At 42.4% G+C, this 15,750-nt stretch overlaps 2 protein-coding genes across 2 annotated transcripts; one reads left to right on the top strand and one right to left on the bottom strand.

Moving 5' to 3' along the window:
* Window positions 1–7,955: 7,955 nt before the first annotated feature.
* On the top strand, window positions 7,956–11,183 carry LOC311009196 (prostaglandin D2 receptor 2-like). Its single transcript, XM_084003219.1, has 2 exons — window positions 7,956–8,020; window positions 9,139–11,183. The coding sequence occupies exon 2, from the start codon at window positions 9,214–9,216 to the stop codon at window positions 10,279–10,281; it is 1,068 nt and encodes a 355-aa protein (XP_083859345.1). The 5' UTR covers window positions 7,956–8,020; window positions 9,139–9,213; the 3' UTR covers window positions 10,282–11,183.
* A 161-nt stretch (window positions 11,184–11,344) lies between these two features.
* LOC311009213 (G-protein coupled receptor 4) lies at window positions 11,345–13,839 on the bottom strand. Its single transcript, XM_084003237.1, has 3 exons — window positions 13,643–13,839; window positions 12,736–13,566; window positions 11,345–12,138 (listed from the first exon to the last, which is right to left on the bottom strand). Exons 2-3 carry the CDS (start codon window positions 13,314–13,316, stop codon window positions 11,727–11,729), a joined length of 993 nt encoding a protein of 330 aa, XP_083859363.1. The 5' UTR covers window positions 13,317–13,566; window positions 13,643–13,839; the 3' UTR covers window positions 11,345–11,726.
* Between the last annotated feature and the right edge of the window lie 1,911 nt (window positions 13,840–15,750).

Below are 15,750 nucleotides of genomic sequence, written 5' to 3' on the forward strand. Positions count from 1 at the left end.
TAACAACAAAGAACATTACATCAAATACATCTTAAATTTCAAGTTAAAATAGTTTTTGTCAGGTAAATCAGTATTTTATATAGGATATTTTGCACTTTAATGGTTCTAAATGATTGTATATGCTGTAAAATATTGCAACAACACTGAATCAGGAGTGCAGAGATTTATTCAAGAACATGTGCTTTTGCATAAGTACTTCAGGACCATACAAAAAATGAGGTAGAATACAAATTACAGTAAGAGATAAAACAAAAAAAGAACACATGTATACTGCAATATACAGACCCTGTCATCTGCATTCGGCCACATGTTTTCCTCAACGTCACATCTTATAGCTTCTCTGGCAAGGCACCTAGGGTTGAATCTTCTTGGATGCCTGATCCATCCCTGGCAGGCTTCGGGAGAAATATCTCCACAACCAGCAGTCATTGCATTCAGCAAGGAGTGCTGGTTGAGTGGAGAGGGATGATTAACCTTCCACCTCCATGCTGAAAAAAATTCTTCAATGGGGTTCAAGAAGAGCGAGTATGGAGGCAAAAACAGCACAGACATCCTTGGATGTGCAGTAAACCATGCAGTCAGCAGAGTGGTGGAATGTCGTATTGTCCCATACAACAAAACATGTATTTCTTGCCCTTTGACCCATTCCCCTGGCACACGTTGAATATAGAGGTCATCTAAAAAAGAAATGAGCCTCTCTGTGTTGTACAGCCCAATAAGAGGTTTATGCAGAGACAAACCATCATTGGACAGGGCTGCACACATTGTTATATTTGCCCCTCTCTGGCCTGTGTTGGGACCTAACCGTGGGACTACACAATGCGGCCTACAAAGCCTACACAATGCGGCTGGACAATGGGACAAAGGAGATAAAAAACTACAACCACCATTTTAGTGTCACCTCCACCTGGTCGCGAGATCTGACGTCACACAACTGGTGCCCTATTGGCTGGCAACTGCATGGGACTCCAGGGGGTCCCCCGGACCAGCCGTGAGCTATAAATCCCGCGGCCACCAGAAAAACTTTCTCTCTCCAAAGTAACTCGCGTTACGCCAGGAGGTGAACATTAGTCTGCAGCGTTTTCCTTTGTCCTAGGCCGCAGTCTTTCCCCCAAACTCGCTGGACGAGCAACAGACTGTTTTACCCCTCTTTTTCTCTACTCGTTTTATTTTTCTTTTGTTTATCATTTTGGATCCCGAGGAGACCGCCGCGACAGCGCGACTCTCCTGTTCCCCGCGGTAAGAAGAAAAACTTTCTTCGTCCCAGCTGCCAGCAGAACGGATAACTCGACCCGTCTTTGTCTGAAATCAGCTGACTAAATCGCCGAGCCCCGCGATTGTTCCTGCAGAAGGAAGAATAACTAACGGTTTTCTTCAACCAATTGGATCCGGCGCTGAACGAGCGCCCACGAACTACCGTCCGTTGCCGGCGTCAAGGAACGCCATCGCCGCACAGGACGAAACCCTCACATCTACGCATCTCACATCGACAAAAGTAAGAGGCTATTTGTCTGGGCAGAAGCAGAGATTCAATAGTGTAGGACATGCTTGTAATTCTTGTTAATGTGTTTTAAGTTCTGATCGCGGACCGCCGAGTCCGTTTGTTCATGTGCTGCTGTATGTGAATGCTGATCGTGTACCCACGCAGCTGGGTTGATTTCTGTAACAGTGTTCTCGACTAACCTCCGCCATATTCGCGAGCTCAGAAAGCCGCTACTATCAGTTAAAAGACCGGTCTCGCGGAATAAACGCCAGTTCACGCGCGCCCGTGTGATAGCGGCACGGCTTCTGAGCCTCAGAATATCGCTCGCGCATTCTCTCTCTCTTTGTTTGTGTCCCGCTAACACACACACACATACACGCTGCACACACGTGTCCTAAGCCAGCTGTTCCCGGCGGACGCTAGGGACATTGCTACATCTGGGGGCTACATACGGCTATCTCTCTCTCTCCCTCTCTCTCTCTCTCTCTCGACGCGCACACACACGCACGCACGCACACGCGCATGCACACGCACACGCGCACGCACACACACTCCACGTGTGTCTCTCCTTCTGTTTAGCTTAGTTTTGTGTGTTAGGTAGTTAGGTAATAAGGCTTTGTTAATTGCAGTGTTATTGATTGTGATCATTATTACTGATTTTAATAAATCTTATTATATTATAACTAGCGGTCTCTTGTGCTTGTTGTGTATAGGTCACTGGATAACAGCAGGTTGTGAAGGCTAGTGCTTGAATTTCACCCCCCTTTTAATTGTTAGATTGTTTTTATGCTTCCATGCCAATGATCACGATGATTGGCATGTGAGTATAAAACCTTTATATTGAGACTGAATACAGTTTTAGGTTATCTTTTCCCTGATCCCAGGGTGGTGCCCCGTTAGTCATGATTATATCATGATAATATATTAAAAATAATTATTAATACCGATAATCATATTGATATTGATAGTTAACTGTTGATAACCAAATCTGCTCCTGCTACAACCCCAACACCTGGTACATGGACTGTTGCACGTTGCCCAATGACATTTCTTCCTCGTCGTCTTGTTTTTGCCAGGTTGAATCCTGCTTCATCCACGTATACCAATTCATGTGGAATTGGTGTGGCCTCCATCTCCATGACTGTCTGAAAAAAAGGAAATTCATGGTTTTACAGCACAACAAACACATGTCCACTTGGTTCCTCATGGAACAAACATTTTACCTGAACATATTGATAACGTTGCTGTTTGACACGGTCTCCATTCCTATCGAAAGGTACTTTGTACAGTTGCTTCATCTGAACTTTTTTCTTCTCAAGCACTCTGGCAATTGTTGTAGTGCTGACGGTGGTCACATTGGCAAAGGCTGCATTGTCTCCCAGCACTCTGTCCCGAATTTCCCTCAACTTTATGGCATTGTTTGCGATGACCATATCAACAAGAGCGGTTTCTTGGACATCTGTGAAAATTCAGCCTCTTCCTCCTGCAGGTACCAACCTATGCATCCTATAGTAAAGCAATATAAAATACAAAATACTGTCATCAATATATTTCCCAATTTACAGCTGATGTAAAACATAGATTACTTTATTTTGTAAAATCTGGATCAATACAGTAATTGTGGGATGCATGTGTTACCTGTTAGTTTGCAGGAAAAGTCTCATTATTGATCCGACTGTTGAACCCTGCAAGTTTGGCTGCACCCTTAAACCAGGGTCAATTACTGTGGCCCTGATTTCATCAGATACCACAGCTCTTGGTCTTCCTCCCCTTCCTCTCCTGGCTGCTCTTCTCTCTCTACCAACTTCACCCACTGCTCTTTGATCCATACTTGCACAGGAAAAAGAATCAGAAGCCACTCCTTTTGTATTTCTAATGGGGCCAAACGCAGATCACCTGAATCAATTTTCAGCTGAAAACTACCATCAGCTGTTTGTAATTGCATCTTCGTTTTATTTATTTTTATTGTCAATATTTTTATATAATTTCAATAGATTTCAATGTGGCTGCAGCAGAAATTCCCAGTGTTTTTTCCCCTATCATTCTGTTTTGAGTGTGTTTTTAACTGTTTTGAACAAAGTGTGTTAGCATTGAATTGCTTTTAAAGCATAGAGTTTTGCAGGTGTGACCTAGTGAATGAGAAAAGACTTCATCCATTTCGGTGACTGTGGTCACTAAATGCACTTTGTCTGAAAGCAATGAAAAGTTAGACACAGTTTAGCCCAAATGCATTTCTGTTTTGCAGACTGTGCTAAGAGTTTTGAACATGTTGCTTCAGTTTCGACCAATGCGTCTTAGCAATAAAAAAAAAATTGTAACTTTCTTCTTATTTGAGTAATACCATCTCCAGATCCACACATCAAACTTTAGTTGGTAAGTTGGTGGTGAGTTGATCTCTTATCTCAATCTTAACCTTCTCCAGAAGTGCAGCAAAGGGCTTCCAAGAATGTTATTTGATGAATGTCATGTTATTGTTGACCCAGCTGAAGTTAGCTTTAAAGTTTTTTTTCCGATTGCTAAACGAAAGGGGAACAAGTGGAGCACTCTAACCGCGTCACCTGAGCTAAACAGTTTACATCAGCTGCAAAAGTGGCTCTGTGCAGTGAAACACTTTGAACAATCGCCATGGCCACAACACACACTGTCACTCAGAACATACTTTTCATCTTTACTGTTTGAATCATTTGAGTGACTTCACACAAATCAATATTTTATCAATCAATATCTTTCACATAAACGTTTTTATTTCATAACATACCAGTTTTTTAGGTAAACAAGAAGGAATAAAAATCAGCAGTTTGCTTCAATAGACATTTACTAATACTATTGTAGACAACAACCATGTCAACAATAGGATTGTCCTGCATCTTAACATATCCTTCCCCTTCCTCCTGTTTGGAGCCTTTGGCTCCAATTGTAAACCTATATTTTACAGTAAACGCTGTTATATTTTATACATATTTTTGTGTAAATATTCTATCATTGCAATACAGAAATCTATTCATTATTTACTGTGAGTCTCACCTGTTCAGTGGACAATTCACATTACAGATGCAACTGTAGATCTTTGCAGATTGTGTTGCACCCTCAACCAGGTCTCTCTCGATGAGAGAACATGATCCACATCATGGTCGAGAAGTGTGGCCCTTATTTCATTGGAAGTTACAGCTCTTGGTCTTCTTCTAGGTCTATCTCCACGCAGCACCCCCCTGTCTCTCTTTTACCTCCACCAACCTGTCTCCCTGCCACTCTTCTCCCTCCACTAACCTGTCTCCCTGCCACTCTTCTACCTCCACCAACCTGTCTCACTGCCACTCTTCTCCCTCCACCAACCTGTCTCCCTGTCTCTCTTCTCCCACCACCATCCTGTCTTTGTTGGTCCATTTCCAAAAAAAGTATTTCATGTGTTCTGAAGTTGCAATCATCAGTGTTTGAAAGTCAACAGGCTAAAATCATTGTGTTTTGAATGTGAGGTTTACAGTTTTGGCAGCGGTGTGTTTAGCATTTGAATAAAATGCTGTAAATCCAGTGTTGTGCAGGTTGTGGTTAAAGTCAGGAGAGAAGTGAGTAGAGTTTTGAAAACAGTTTTCAAGCAATGAAAAAGGAACTAGAGTTTGGTTCACGTGAACTGCTGCTGTGAAGACTGTGGTTAGAGTTTTGCGCATTGAAAAAAACTGTAACGTTATCTTGCTGGTCGGGAACTGCTAGCGTACTAGACGTCCCAGGCTGGTGTTGCTGTTGTGTAATTAACTGTTGTGTTGTGTGATTTGCTGTTGTGGTTTGCACTTCGGCGCCACTGTAATTCGACATACAGGAAGTAGTTTCACAACATGTTGCAAAAACTTCTTGAGATGTTTGTTTACTGATGTGATAAATCAAGAGATAATTAGGGTCATTTTTGTCATAGTCTTCCATACGATGAGACTTCTTTTCCCCACCCCCTGATGGCCAGTTGAGAGAATGCAAGTTAAAGGCACTTTTCAGTGCTGGAGGTTACAGAATGGTTATGCCTGAATAGTCTTTGCAATTTACATTATTATTTATTTAAGGTGGAAGTAACTCTTTTTTGCTAATTGGGTGCTGGAGAGATGCTGCAGGCAACCCACAAAAATTAGGGCTATTTAAAGCATTTAAAGCATAAAGAGGATACATTGGGCCCTAGTTTCGTAGACCAGCGCAGGGCGGCGCAGGGTGGCGCAGCCGGCGCAGTGCAAGTTTCGACCCGCGCAGCCTTGCGCACCGTCAGTTTGGCAGTTTGGTGGATCGCCTGCGCCAAGATGGGTGTGGCGGCGCAGCAGGGGGAGGCGTCACAGATTCAGCTTGGCGTAGCGGAAGTTTCGTGGCAAAAAGCCTCGCCGAGACTGCGCTGAAAGCTCGCCAGCTCCAACCTGGTCTACTTTCGGCGCAAGGCGTAAATAATGTCCATTCATTCAAGGGGAATCACAGCTGGCGCAGTGGAAGTTTGGTTGACGGCGCGCAGTGCGCACACGTCACCGAGATCTCACAGGCAGGTTTCCACAGTTCCAGGCACATTTACATGCAATAAATAATCACAACAAACACTATTTAATGCAACTAATTGAATCAACACGTGAATTTATATATATATAGATTGTCCCGTCACATCGGACGTCAGATCAAAGGCGGATGGCACGCGTAACGGAAACTCAGCCTCTCGGACCAAAACATCTCCCTCTCTCTCTCCTGTTTTTTATAATATTGGCATTGTTATTATTATGATACGCGCGCACAGCGGCGGCGCTGCTTCTGTCATCGGGTTGTCAAGTGACGGAACTTGCACTGAACCTCCCCTAACACATTAAAGGAGAGGAGAGGAGCTCATTTGATTGGTGAAGATCTGAATCGGCTGTGTTTATCCCAGTCCACGCCTCGTCTCCTCCTCGTCTCCCACTCACGCCTTCTTCTCCTCCCTCTTTCCCACTTGCGCCGGTGGGCGAGACGGGAGGTGTGCCTGCGCGAGCCTGCGCCGGCCTGCGCGGTGCACGAAACTTGCAAAGTCCAGGCGGACACACCCCGTCGGCGCGGCGCAGGTGCGCTGAAAGCTGACTGCGCCTGGTCTACGAAACTAGGGCCCATTAGCATAAATGGAATACAATATGAGTTAGTATGTTTTCTTGTGTGTTTAAAAACTAGAAAACTAGAATTGCTGCGTTTTCGTTGCCTTAGAATGAGCTGTTAGTATCTAAGTAAGGTCAGCTCCTCTTTAAAGAGCTGGCAGCCATGTCAGTGTCCCAGAACGGACAGACCAAATACTGCTTCTAGAGAGCGCCATTCATTGTTTCATATTTTCACTCTGTAGTTCTCCTATATGCCTGACACATGGGAGGTTTCAGTTGATGCAAGGGGAAGGTACCTGAAATAATATATCCAGTGCTGCACTGTTTTGATTTTTATCCAGTGTTTAAGTGAAACATTACTTGCTATTTATCTGTTCATCACCATGAGCAATGAGCCCTTTGAAACCTACGAATTGTGTTGCTGATGTGCCCCAAAATGATCAGCGTCGTACTGCGTTACCTAAACCGTTTGATATCATAGTAGTTAAGCTAACACTTTGATGGATGTAACTTCAGTAGAATTATCATCTGGTTTCATACACAAACAATGCTGTCGATAATAGGATTATTTACTGATTGGAACTGTTAACTTTTTGGCTTGTTTTACACAGATGCGTTTTTTTTTGTGTGATCCATAATGACATGTAATCTAATGGAGACCACTTTATTAAAATGTTTAAGAGAAATATAGACGTATATTATTTGTGGGAGGAAGTCCAATGTGTAATGTAATGTAATGTGAGTTCCAAATTAAAAGTATTCAGTAGTGTTGTGAATTCCCTGCTGGGAGGAGTACACTGCAGCCAGAGTATCATCACCGAAGCTGTTCCGTAACAAGTAGGCTAAGTGATTTATTTTCATATTTATTTATTTATTAATTTATTGGTTCGAATCAAGTCTGCTTTTGGGCTGAACACACATAAATCAACGTGAGTGAAACAGCTTCTTCTTTTTTTATCTTCAATCTACGCTGTGTAGTCACAATTGTATGTTTTTGTCTTCCTGTTATTTCAGCACATCCAGGTCAGTCTGTTTCGTTCACGTTGGCACTCTTTGATGTTCATACTGCTGTCACACAAGTGATTTTGGTAAAAAGGTCATTAGGCACTTTTATGATGCCAAAAAGCAAGAATGTCTGCAAAGCAAAAACATTAAAAATGTTTTCTAGATTTACAGGAAACTAAATTATTATGAAATGATAACCCACAAATATTTTTTGTGCATTGAGATTGAAATTAATAATTTCCTTACTCAGTTGCTTTCCAAAAACATTTGACCTACTATATTAATATCAAAGGCTTGACTCTTGCTTTGAGGGCGTTTTGTAACACTTGGCTCATATAATTTTTTTTTTGAGGTTTGTGACTTCCTATTACTGTACTCATACGCCCATTAGAGAAGTGCTGGGTACAGTGTCATGTAGAAAGTCAACAGATCTGCCAGAAGGCCGGAGGAACAGGTGAGTGATTTCTTTTGCAAGGTCTGCATGCTTAGAACAAGGAGTTTATTGCCAGGGGAAGGAGAGAGTGCCATTGTATTCACAATCTTGCAATTAGACAGTTAAATCAACTTTGCAAAGTATGCATCAACAGCAGGGTATTAAGCACAAACCGGAGGGCAATAGGTCTCACTATATTAAAAAGCGATGTTTTTATTACAAATGTGAACAGCCCATTAGAATGAATGATTTTTGTGAATTGTTATGTGATATCCAATTCAAACATTTAGATATGTGTTTAACAGGATAAGCATGCATTATGCTTACTGCCTAACTTAAAAAAAAATGTTATTCAGAAATGATTTGAGCTCTTTGAGTTCATTTTTTACATTTTCATATACATATGTTCTAACATGCAGAGATATTTACGGAGCATGAGTCGTGTGAGATGATAAGATAGTCAAACAGTTACACAAGTGGCATTGAACAGAGCTACGGAGAGGATGTGGGAAATGTGAAAGATAAGACTGCAAAAAAACACAAAACAGTGGTAGACACACAGAGCAAAGAGAAAAATAAATTCTTTTTTTTAACTGGATTGAAAAAGTATGTTCTTCAACCTAAGGGTCACACATAACAAGTTCAGTTAAGTGGAGTTTTACAATAAACAGAATTTTCCCAAAGACAAAGACATCGTCATCAAACTGCAGGTGACCACATGGGGCTGATTGTAATGGTGTCTAAGCAGTGAGCACTATGTGAGCTAGCTCCAAAACAATCCTGTTTTATTTGTAACTGGGAGGTAGTTTGGTTTTGGCAATAATGTGTACACAAAAAACTGGTCAAACTAATGTTGTTGCCATCTTTCCCCAGGAAAAGCAGTTGTGACAATTAAATTATTAATTGATTATTTTTTTAATACATAGCCAAGGTATACTACATTAATAAGACCAATATTTGGTTTGCCAGGTTGTGATGGGTTTTTTTCCCAACTAGACCACCCAACAGTGTTTAATTAAAGGTGGAATATATATATATTTTTTATCAACGGTTTATACAAAATTGGCTTGAATACAAATTGTGGATTATGAAAAAATCTAAATATCTCAATGGCTAAAACTTTCCAATCTCTCTTGTAGATCTCAGGAGTGTAAAGAGAAGGCTAAGTTGAAGGACATCAGCTCAGTAACACACCAAGACATCTTTTCTCCAAGATGGTGTACTGTCATGGCAGCCCAAATGTTACCATGTATCATCCACCAAACCAAACAGCCAGATTGACCTCTTTGACTATGTTCACCATTTCCCTCCATGGCTTGGTCTCTTCCATTGGTATATTGGAAAATCTCCTCATCCTCGGAGTAGTGGGCTTCCATGTCCGCCGCTCTGTCATCAGCATCTGGATCCTGAACCTTGCAGCCTCAGATCTGCTAGCCACTGCTTCCCTGCCGTTCTTCACTCTCTACATGGCTCGCGGCAACACCTGGACTTTGGGCACAACCTTCTGCCGCATCCATTCCTCCGTCTTCTTTCTCAATATGTTTGTCAGTGGCTTCCTGCTGGCGGCCATCTCTTTGGATCGCTGCCTTGTGGTGCTGAGGCCAGTCTTAGCCCAAAACCACAGGAACGTCCGACTGGTGGGGAGGATATGTGGGGTGATCTGGGCCTTGGCTGCGGTCCTCACTATACCCTTCTACATATTTCGTGACACCATTCCCCAAAATAATGGCAAGATCCAGTGTTACTACAATTATGCTCGAGTCCTCCCTGCTGAACCCTTTGACCTGGGATCTTTATGTAAGCAGCGCAAGGAGGCCTTGGCCTTCCTGAAGCTCTTTCTATCCTTCCTGATCCCTCTACTGATCATCATCCTCAGCTATGCCGCCGTGAATACCAACTTAGCGCACAGAGGCCGCCGACGCCCTTTCCGTTTCGTTAGGCTCGTAGTGGCTGTGGTGGTGACCTTTATACTCTGCTGGGCTCCCTACCACTTGTTCTTCATCATTGAAGTGATCGCCCCCAGTGGGCATCCTGCAAACAAATTTGCAACCAGGGCCCTTCCGATTTCTGCAACCCTCGGCTTCCTAAACAGTGTCCTCAACCCCATTCTGTATGTGTTCAGCTGCCCTGACCTGTGCAAAAAGATTAGACATTCTCTGGGCGCGGTGATGGAGAGTGTTCTGGCTGAAGATCTGGCAGAGCTGGCCAGACGACGCAGCACCGCTGCATCACGCATTTTGTCCGAGAGGAAAGTGTCAGGAGCAGAATTTGAATCTTGTTAACCTTGCTTAGGACTGAATGAAAACGTAGGTCTAGCATGGCACGTATAGAATAGCATGGTTGCTTCCTAAATCCCTTTGCTCCCCTTTTCCTGTTTTCTTTAGTCATTGTCAAACTACTGCCAACACTTCCTGTTGTTTCAAATTAAAACCCACCACATGAATGTGAATAAGCAAGGTAATGATGGATGACAAATGTAGATTTCAATTTAGGCAACAAAAGTGCCCTTTATTTGCAATTAATTCCAATATGATGGAAATAAAGTGAAAAGGATAAATTAATGATTCATTTTTTTTTAAAAAAGGTCCTTAGATCATCAACTGAGATATGCTTCCAATGAACATGGGAAATCAGTAGGCCTAATTCCTTCTGTTCCTGGCTTTTAATTTGAAACAAGGACAAGAAGTATTACATTTTATTGATGGAAAGATTCATTGGACTGCTGTTGTACAGATGGAGTTAATGGTGTAGATATGTATACTTTCAAGTTAGTCTATCCCTCCTCAATGTTTTCTAGCTGGCTATATAGCAGCAGGCTTAATTTGTTTGACAACTGGCTATATTAGAATGTATGGTACTTCATATGTCTCAACCATTCTTCTAATGGTTTGCTTGTCTGACTCATGCCTTTGTAGATCTACAGGGTAACTTGGATGACTGGTTGATGTTTTGTTGATCCATACATTATTGCTTCTTTTTAGTTTATTGCTTTGATAAAAAAGAGTTTGGACTAGATGAGAGACTATCTCCAGGAAAGTGTTGAAGCTATAGTACGGATGTTATTTTTTTTGCCCATTATGTTTATGATAGAGAATAAATGTATGTCAGTTCTATTCATGTAGCACCTATATGTTTTAATGCTGTGACATTTCTAAAAATGAATAAAGGCAATAAGTAAAAGGCATTCTGGTGTTGCACTGTGTCGCAATAACATAACCACAGTCATGCTTGTGTTTCCGAAATGTTTCATTCCACTTCTGTTCTTAAAATGACTGACAGCAAACATGCATTTTTTTAATCGTTGTAAACATGACTGTAAAAAAGACAGATTGATTGAATATTGTTCATATTGGTTTATTTCCATACACTAGTCAGAAAGACAATCTAGCAAATACATGGATGGACAGCTTTTGGTTGTGCATGTCTAATTTGATTGGTATGGATATCGCAAAAGGTTGGATATTTGACATATGTGTACTACAAGTCTTGAGTTCATCAGCAACATTTGCTGCAACAAATGTTTCTCTTTTCAACAGCAGGTCATCATGACGAACTGAAAAGGGTAGCCTACTAGTGGGTGTCTTTAAGCTCAGGGAGCTGAAACAAATGCAGAACATTGACAGTGTGTATGTTCAATAGCAAGAGTTGGAACACACATGCATTTCCACTGGGTGGCATACTTGCTTTGCCTAAATACCAGAAGCTCAGCTCTGTAGTCCAATTTATGTTATATTGCTGAAAGAATATTATGTCCAGTTTCACTCTCCCTCTGGTTCTTTGAGGGAGCTCTGGTCTTTTTTTGAGTGTTTTGCCCCCTTCCCACACAGGGCAGGGATCTTTGCAGCTCTAGGCGTGCATCAGGGCACAGGAAGATGTAGAAAAGCGGATCCAGGAGGGTGTTGAGGCTGGTCAGACCGTAGCACAGGCGGTAAATGAGGAAAATGGAATGCTCCAATCCACACGGCTCATCAGTCAGCAGCAAGGACACAAATCTGTATCCGCCTACCAGGTGGTATGGTCCAAACACAACAATGAAGTTGACTGTGATCACGACAAGGATGCCCACGATCTTGTGCCGCTCGTGGTCCGATAGGGAAGGAGAGCGCCGCAGTGTCACCCCGATGTGGGCTGAGGTGTAGCTAAGGGAGGAAGAAGAGTTGCTGATGAGAAGCCATCAGAATATACTCAATTATATATTATTATTATATATTGTATATTATATATATTATTTCTTTGTTACACTTTACCATTCAAAAAAGAAGGAAACGTAGCTTGGTATCACAAGGGCCTCCCTGCTGTTTCATTTTAGTTTATGTTGCAATAGTCTCAATTCATTTTATGGGATTTATTTTTTAAACATGGGGCTGGTAAATACAGAGTCTATGTCACGCCCCTTCCGGTGTTATTTTCACATTCTTATCCTTCAAAAGTAATGTGACTTATTTACCTCTAAAATTATCTTTTAAATTAACACATGCCACAGATTTTACTGGGTCATAACATTTTCTGTGTGATGACTTCTAAACATAGTTTTTCCAAAATACGGTCCCATTGTGCTATATAGTCTGCATCCCTTTTACTGTAGCACAAATGAATTATGATGAATTATTTAGACACAAAATAAATTGTTGTGCATTTGTAAAGGTCAATTAATTTAACCACAGAACCTTTGCATGAACAGTTTTGGATACACAACATGGAGTAGTATCCCCATGGGGACTTTAGGATTAACTCACCCGAGGATGGCACATGGCAGCAGGAAGCCCAGGGCCAACGTGGCGATCTTGAAGTAGGCGTATCTGGGGCTAACTGGGTACTGCTCCAGACACAACAGTCTGTCGGAGTCAAATACTGAGGGCAGCAGCCCGCTCAGGCAGAACAGGAAGGTGAGGGTCCAGACTGCCACGCCAGACACCGCTGCCACCCTGACAGTCCGCACCCTGCGGCTGCTCAGCGGGTACACGATGGCCAGACAGCGGTCCAGTGCTATCAGACACAGGAACATGACACTGGCATAGACGTTTACATAAAAAACGTAGCCCACCAGCTCGCATGTTAGCTGTCCATAGGGCCAGCGGTGTCTACCTTGGAGATAAAGGATCCACAGAGGCAGGGTGAGCAGCTGGAGGAGGTCTGAGAGCAGCAGGTTGAGGATGTAAACCAGCTGGCAACCTCCTCCACCAGAGCGGCCCAAGTGGTACAGTCCCCATAGAGACAGCAGGTTACTGGGGAGACCCAAAGAAAAGACGAGGCCATAGATACAGGTCAGGCCAAACGTGTCCGTGTCCAACGGGAGGTTGCAGCTGTCATTGGACATGTCTCTGTCGGTCAAGCACCTGACCTGGGAAACTACAGGTGACCTTACTCAGACATACTGACAGCTGCAGGATGATGAGTTGGTCTGGAGTTACCCATTCAATCACTCAAAGTAAAAGTTCCAGGTGTTGTCAGTTTGATGCATCCACTTTCCATAATATTCATGAATGCATTCTGCTGTGGAAAAGGTCAGATCACATGTTGCCAGTCAGTCTCCAAAGCATCCAGGATCCATCAGGGGAGACGAACACCTGCAGAGCAGATATGAAGAGCCTTCTCAGATGGCTTAGCATGCCATGTAATCCAAATCAAGACAGTTTAACTCACCTCTCGAGGCTTTGAGAGCCACTTTGTTCTACACAAGCGTGCTAACCACTCTGCAGCTGGGTGACCTGTGCTCAAGAACTGTTGGGAACACGGTGTCTTGACCAAGCCTTGTCTATTCTGCGATCGTTTCCTCCACAGGAAACCCACTTCTTAGCTTGAAAGGCAACATCCTGAGGCAGGAGCCCGCCTTTCTGCCCCAGAACAAAAACACATACTCTCTCTTTCTCTCTCACAGTAGCAGACAGGATGATTGAGGTGAACGGGAGCTGAGAGAAAAGGAACTGATGTCGGCCGTCCACTGGTGCCCTTTAGATTGTTGCCTGTTGGCCATGTGCCATTAAACACATTAACCCTTCTGCTGTGCTTTCTTCTCACATGTTTTTCAACAAATATGAATAGCATTTCAATATGTAAGTATGCAGACAATGAATTTAGCAGATTTAACCGAATAGAAAAGTTTATTTCATTTTATGTTCAGCTTATCCAGCTATGGTTAGCATTCTTGAAAAAACCCAGAATAATTTAGATATTAAAACCAAGCCCAGGCTTGCCAACTCTTTTGCAATAAAAGTAATAACAATAATGATAATAATAATAATAATAATAATAATAATAATAATAATAATAATAATAATAATAATTATAATAAGCAGTCCCTTCAGGCCTTCCTCCAAAGCCACACCAACAAAATTATCATTATAACCTGAAACAATGTACCTGGCAATCGTTAGTAGTTACAAGCTAGTCATCAAGCTTGCAGCTTGTGCAACACTGATGAGCAATGAGTAAGTGCGATCAGGTCGTTTTTCATTCAGAATTTTTTTGTCAGAGCATCTGATTTATTGATTGATGTCGGAATATAAAGCAAATTTCAACAAATATAACAAAATATCTTTTTGAAGAACAACCAATCAAAAGTACTTTTTCATGCAGACATTGCTTTTTTCCAGCATTCACAGAAATGTCCCCCTTTTCACGATTAAACTAACCAGCTTTAAATGTGCGTATGTGTATGGGGACTCAAAGACTGAACCATCAATTTTGCTCAAAATGTAGAATGAATGTAAGTCAATGTAAAATGTGTCCTCCTAAGTGATATAAACAGGAATTAGAGTTCTCAACGGGTCAGCCCAGCCCGACAAACCCGACGGGACCCGAAGTTTCGGGCCGGGTCCGGGCCGAAAAAATACGCAAATGAGCCGGGTCGGGTCAGGCCTCGGGCTTCCTTTTTTTATAAAACACATTTCATTAAAAAATAAAAAATAAAAAATAAAAAAAATTGTAGGTTGTAAATTATATATTGTTTGCTGTGCATCATCGCTGTTCACGTTTGGTCAATCTGGCTGCCTGCTTCATGGGGCAGAGTAAGTTTCATTTGAATTCACGTCTGCTGTCTGTCTGATCGTGATAACAAGTGTATGAGGAAAACAATGCAGGCGCGCGGGGGGTCAGGTTCGGGTCGGGTTCGGGCCGACAATTCATGCTGGTGTGTCGGGCTGCGTCGGGTTCGGGTTTAAAAACCCGCGGGCCGGGTCGGGTCGGGCTGTAATTTTCAGGCCCGTTGAGAACTCTAACAGGAATGGTGTTCACGTGTGTGTAACTGAGTTGAATGTAATAAATAAAATGCTGTAAACATTTCCCGTCAACCAAAAAAGACCAATGTCACTAGGCCAGTTTGTAGACAGTGAATGAGTGTGATTTTTCCAGGTTGAACTCTACTCGCGCACCACTGTAAGAAAAAAAAACAACTTGCACAATTCAAATTGTTTTGGGGAAGAATGGGCATGTTAAGACAATGGATGTTAGCCAGTATTTTTACCACACAGTTTCAAAGGGAGGAGGGTCTAGCGGCTCACTTGTTTCCTTTAAAATGTCACCAATGTCTGATTTATTCAATGATCCAAGATTGTAAGGAATTAACTGACCAGTCCCCGGAGACATTACTACCACTATACTTCCCACAGCTCTACATTAAGGTCAGCGAGGCCTGACACATAGATCACATGAAGAGACAGATAACAACTGTGCTGCAAATGTGTGTCTGAACGAGGTCCCAGTCAGGTGGCAACCTCCAGTCTCAAAAGTGCTGAACTGAACTAAAGAAAATG

This window comes from Eutrigla gurnardus (genome assembly GCF_963514095.1).
Source record: "Eutrigla gurnardus genome assembly, chromosome: 23".
Classification (NCBI taxonomy): domain Eukaryota; kingdom Metazoa; phylum Chordata; class Actinopteri; order Perciformes; family Triglidae; genus Eutrigla; species Eutrigla gurnardus.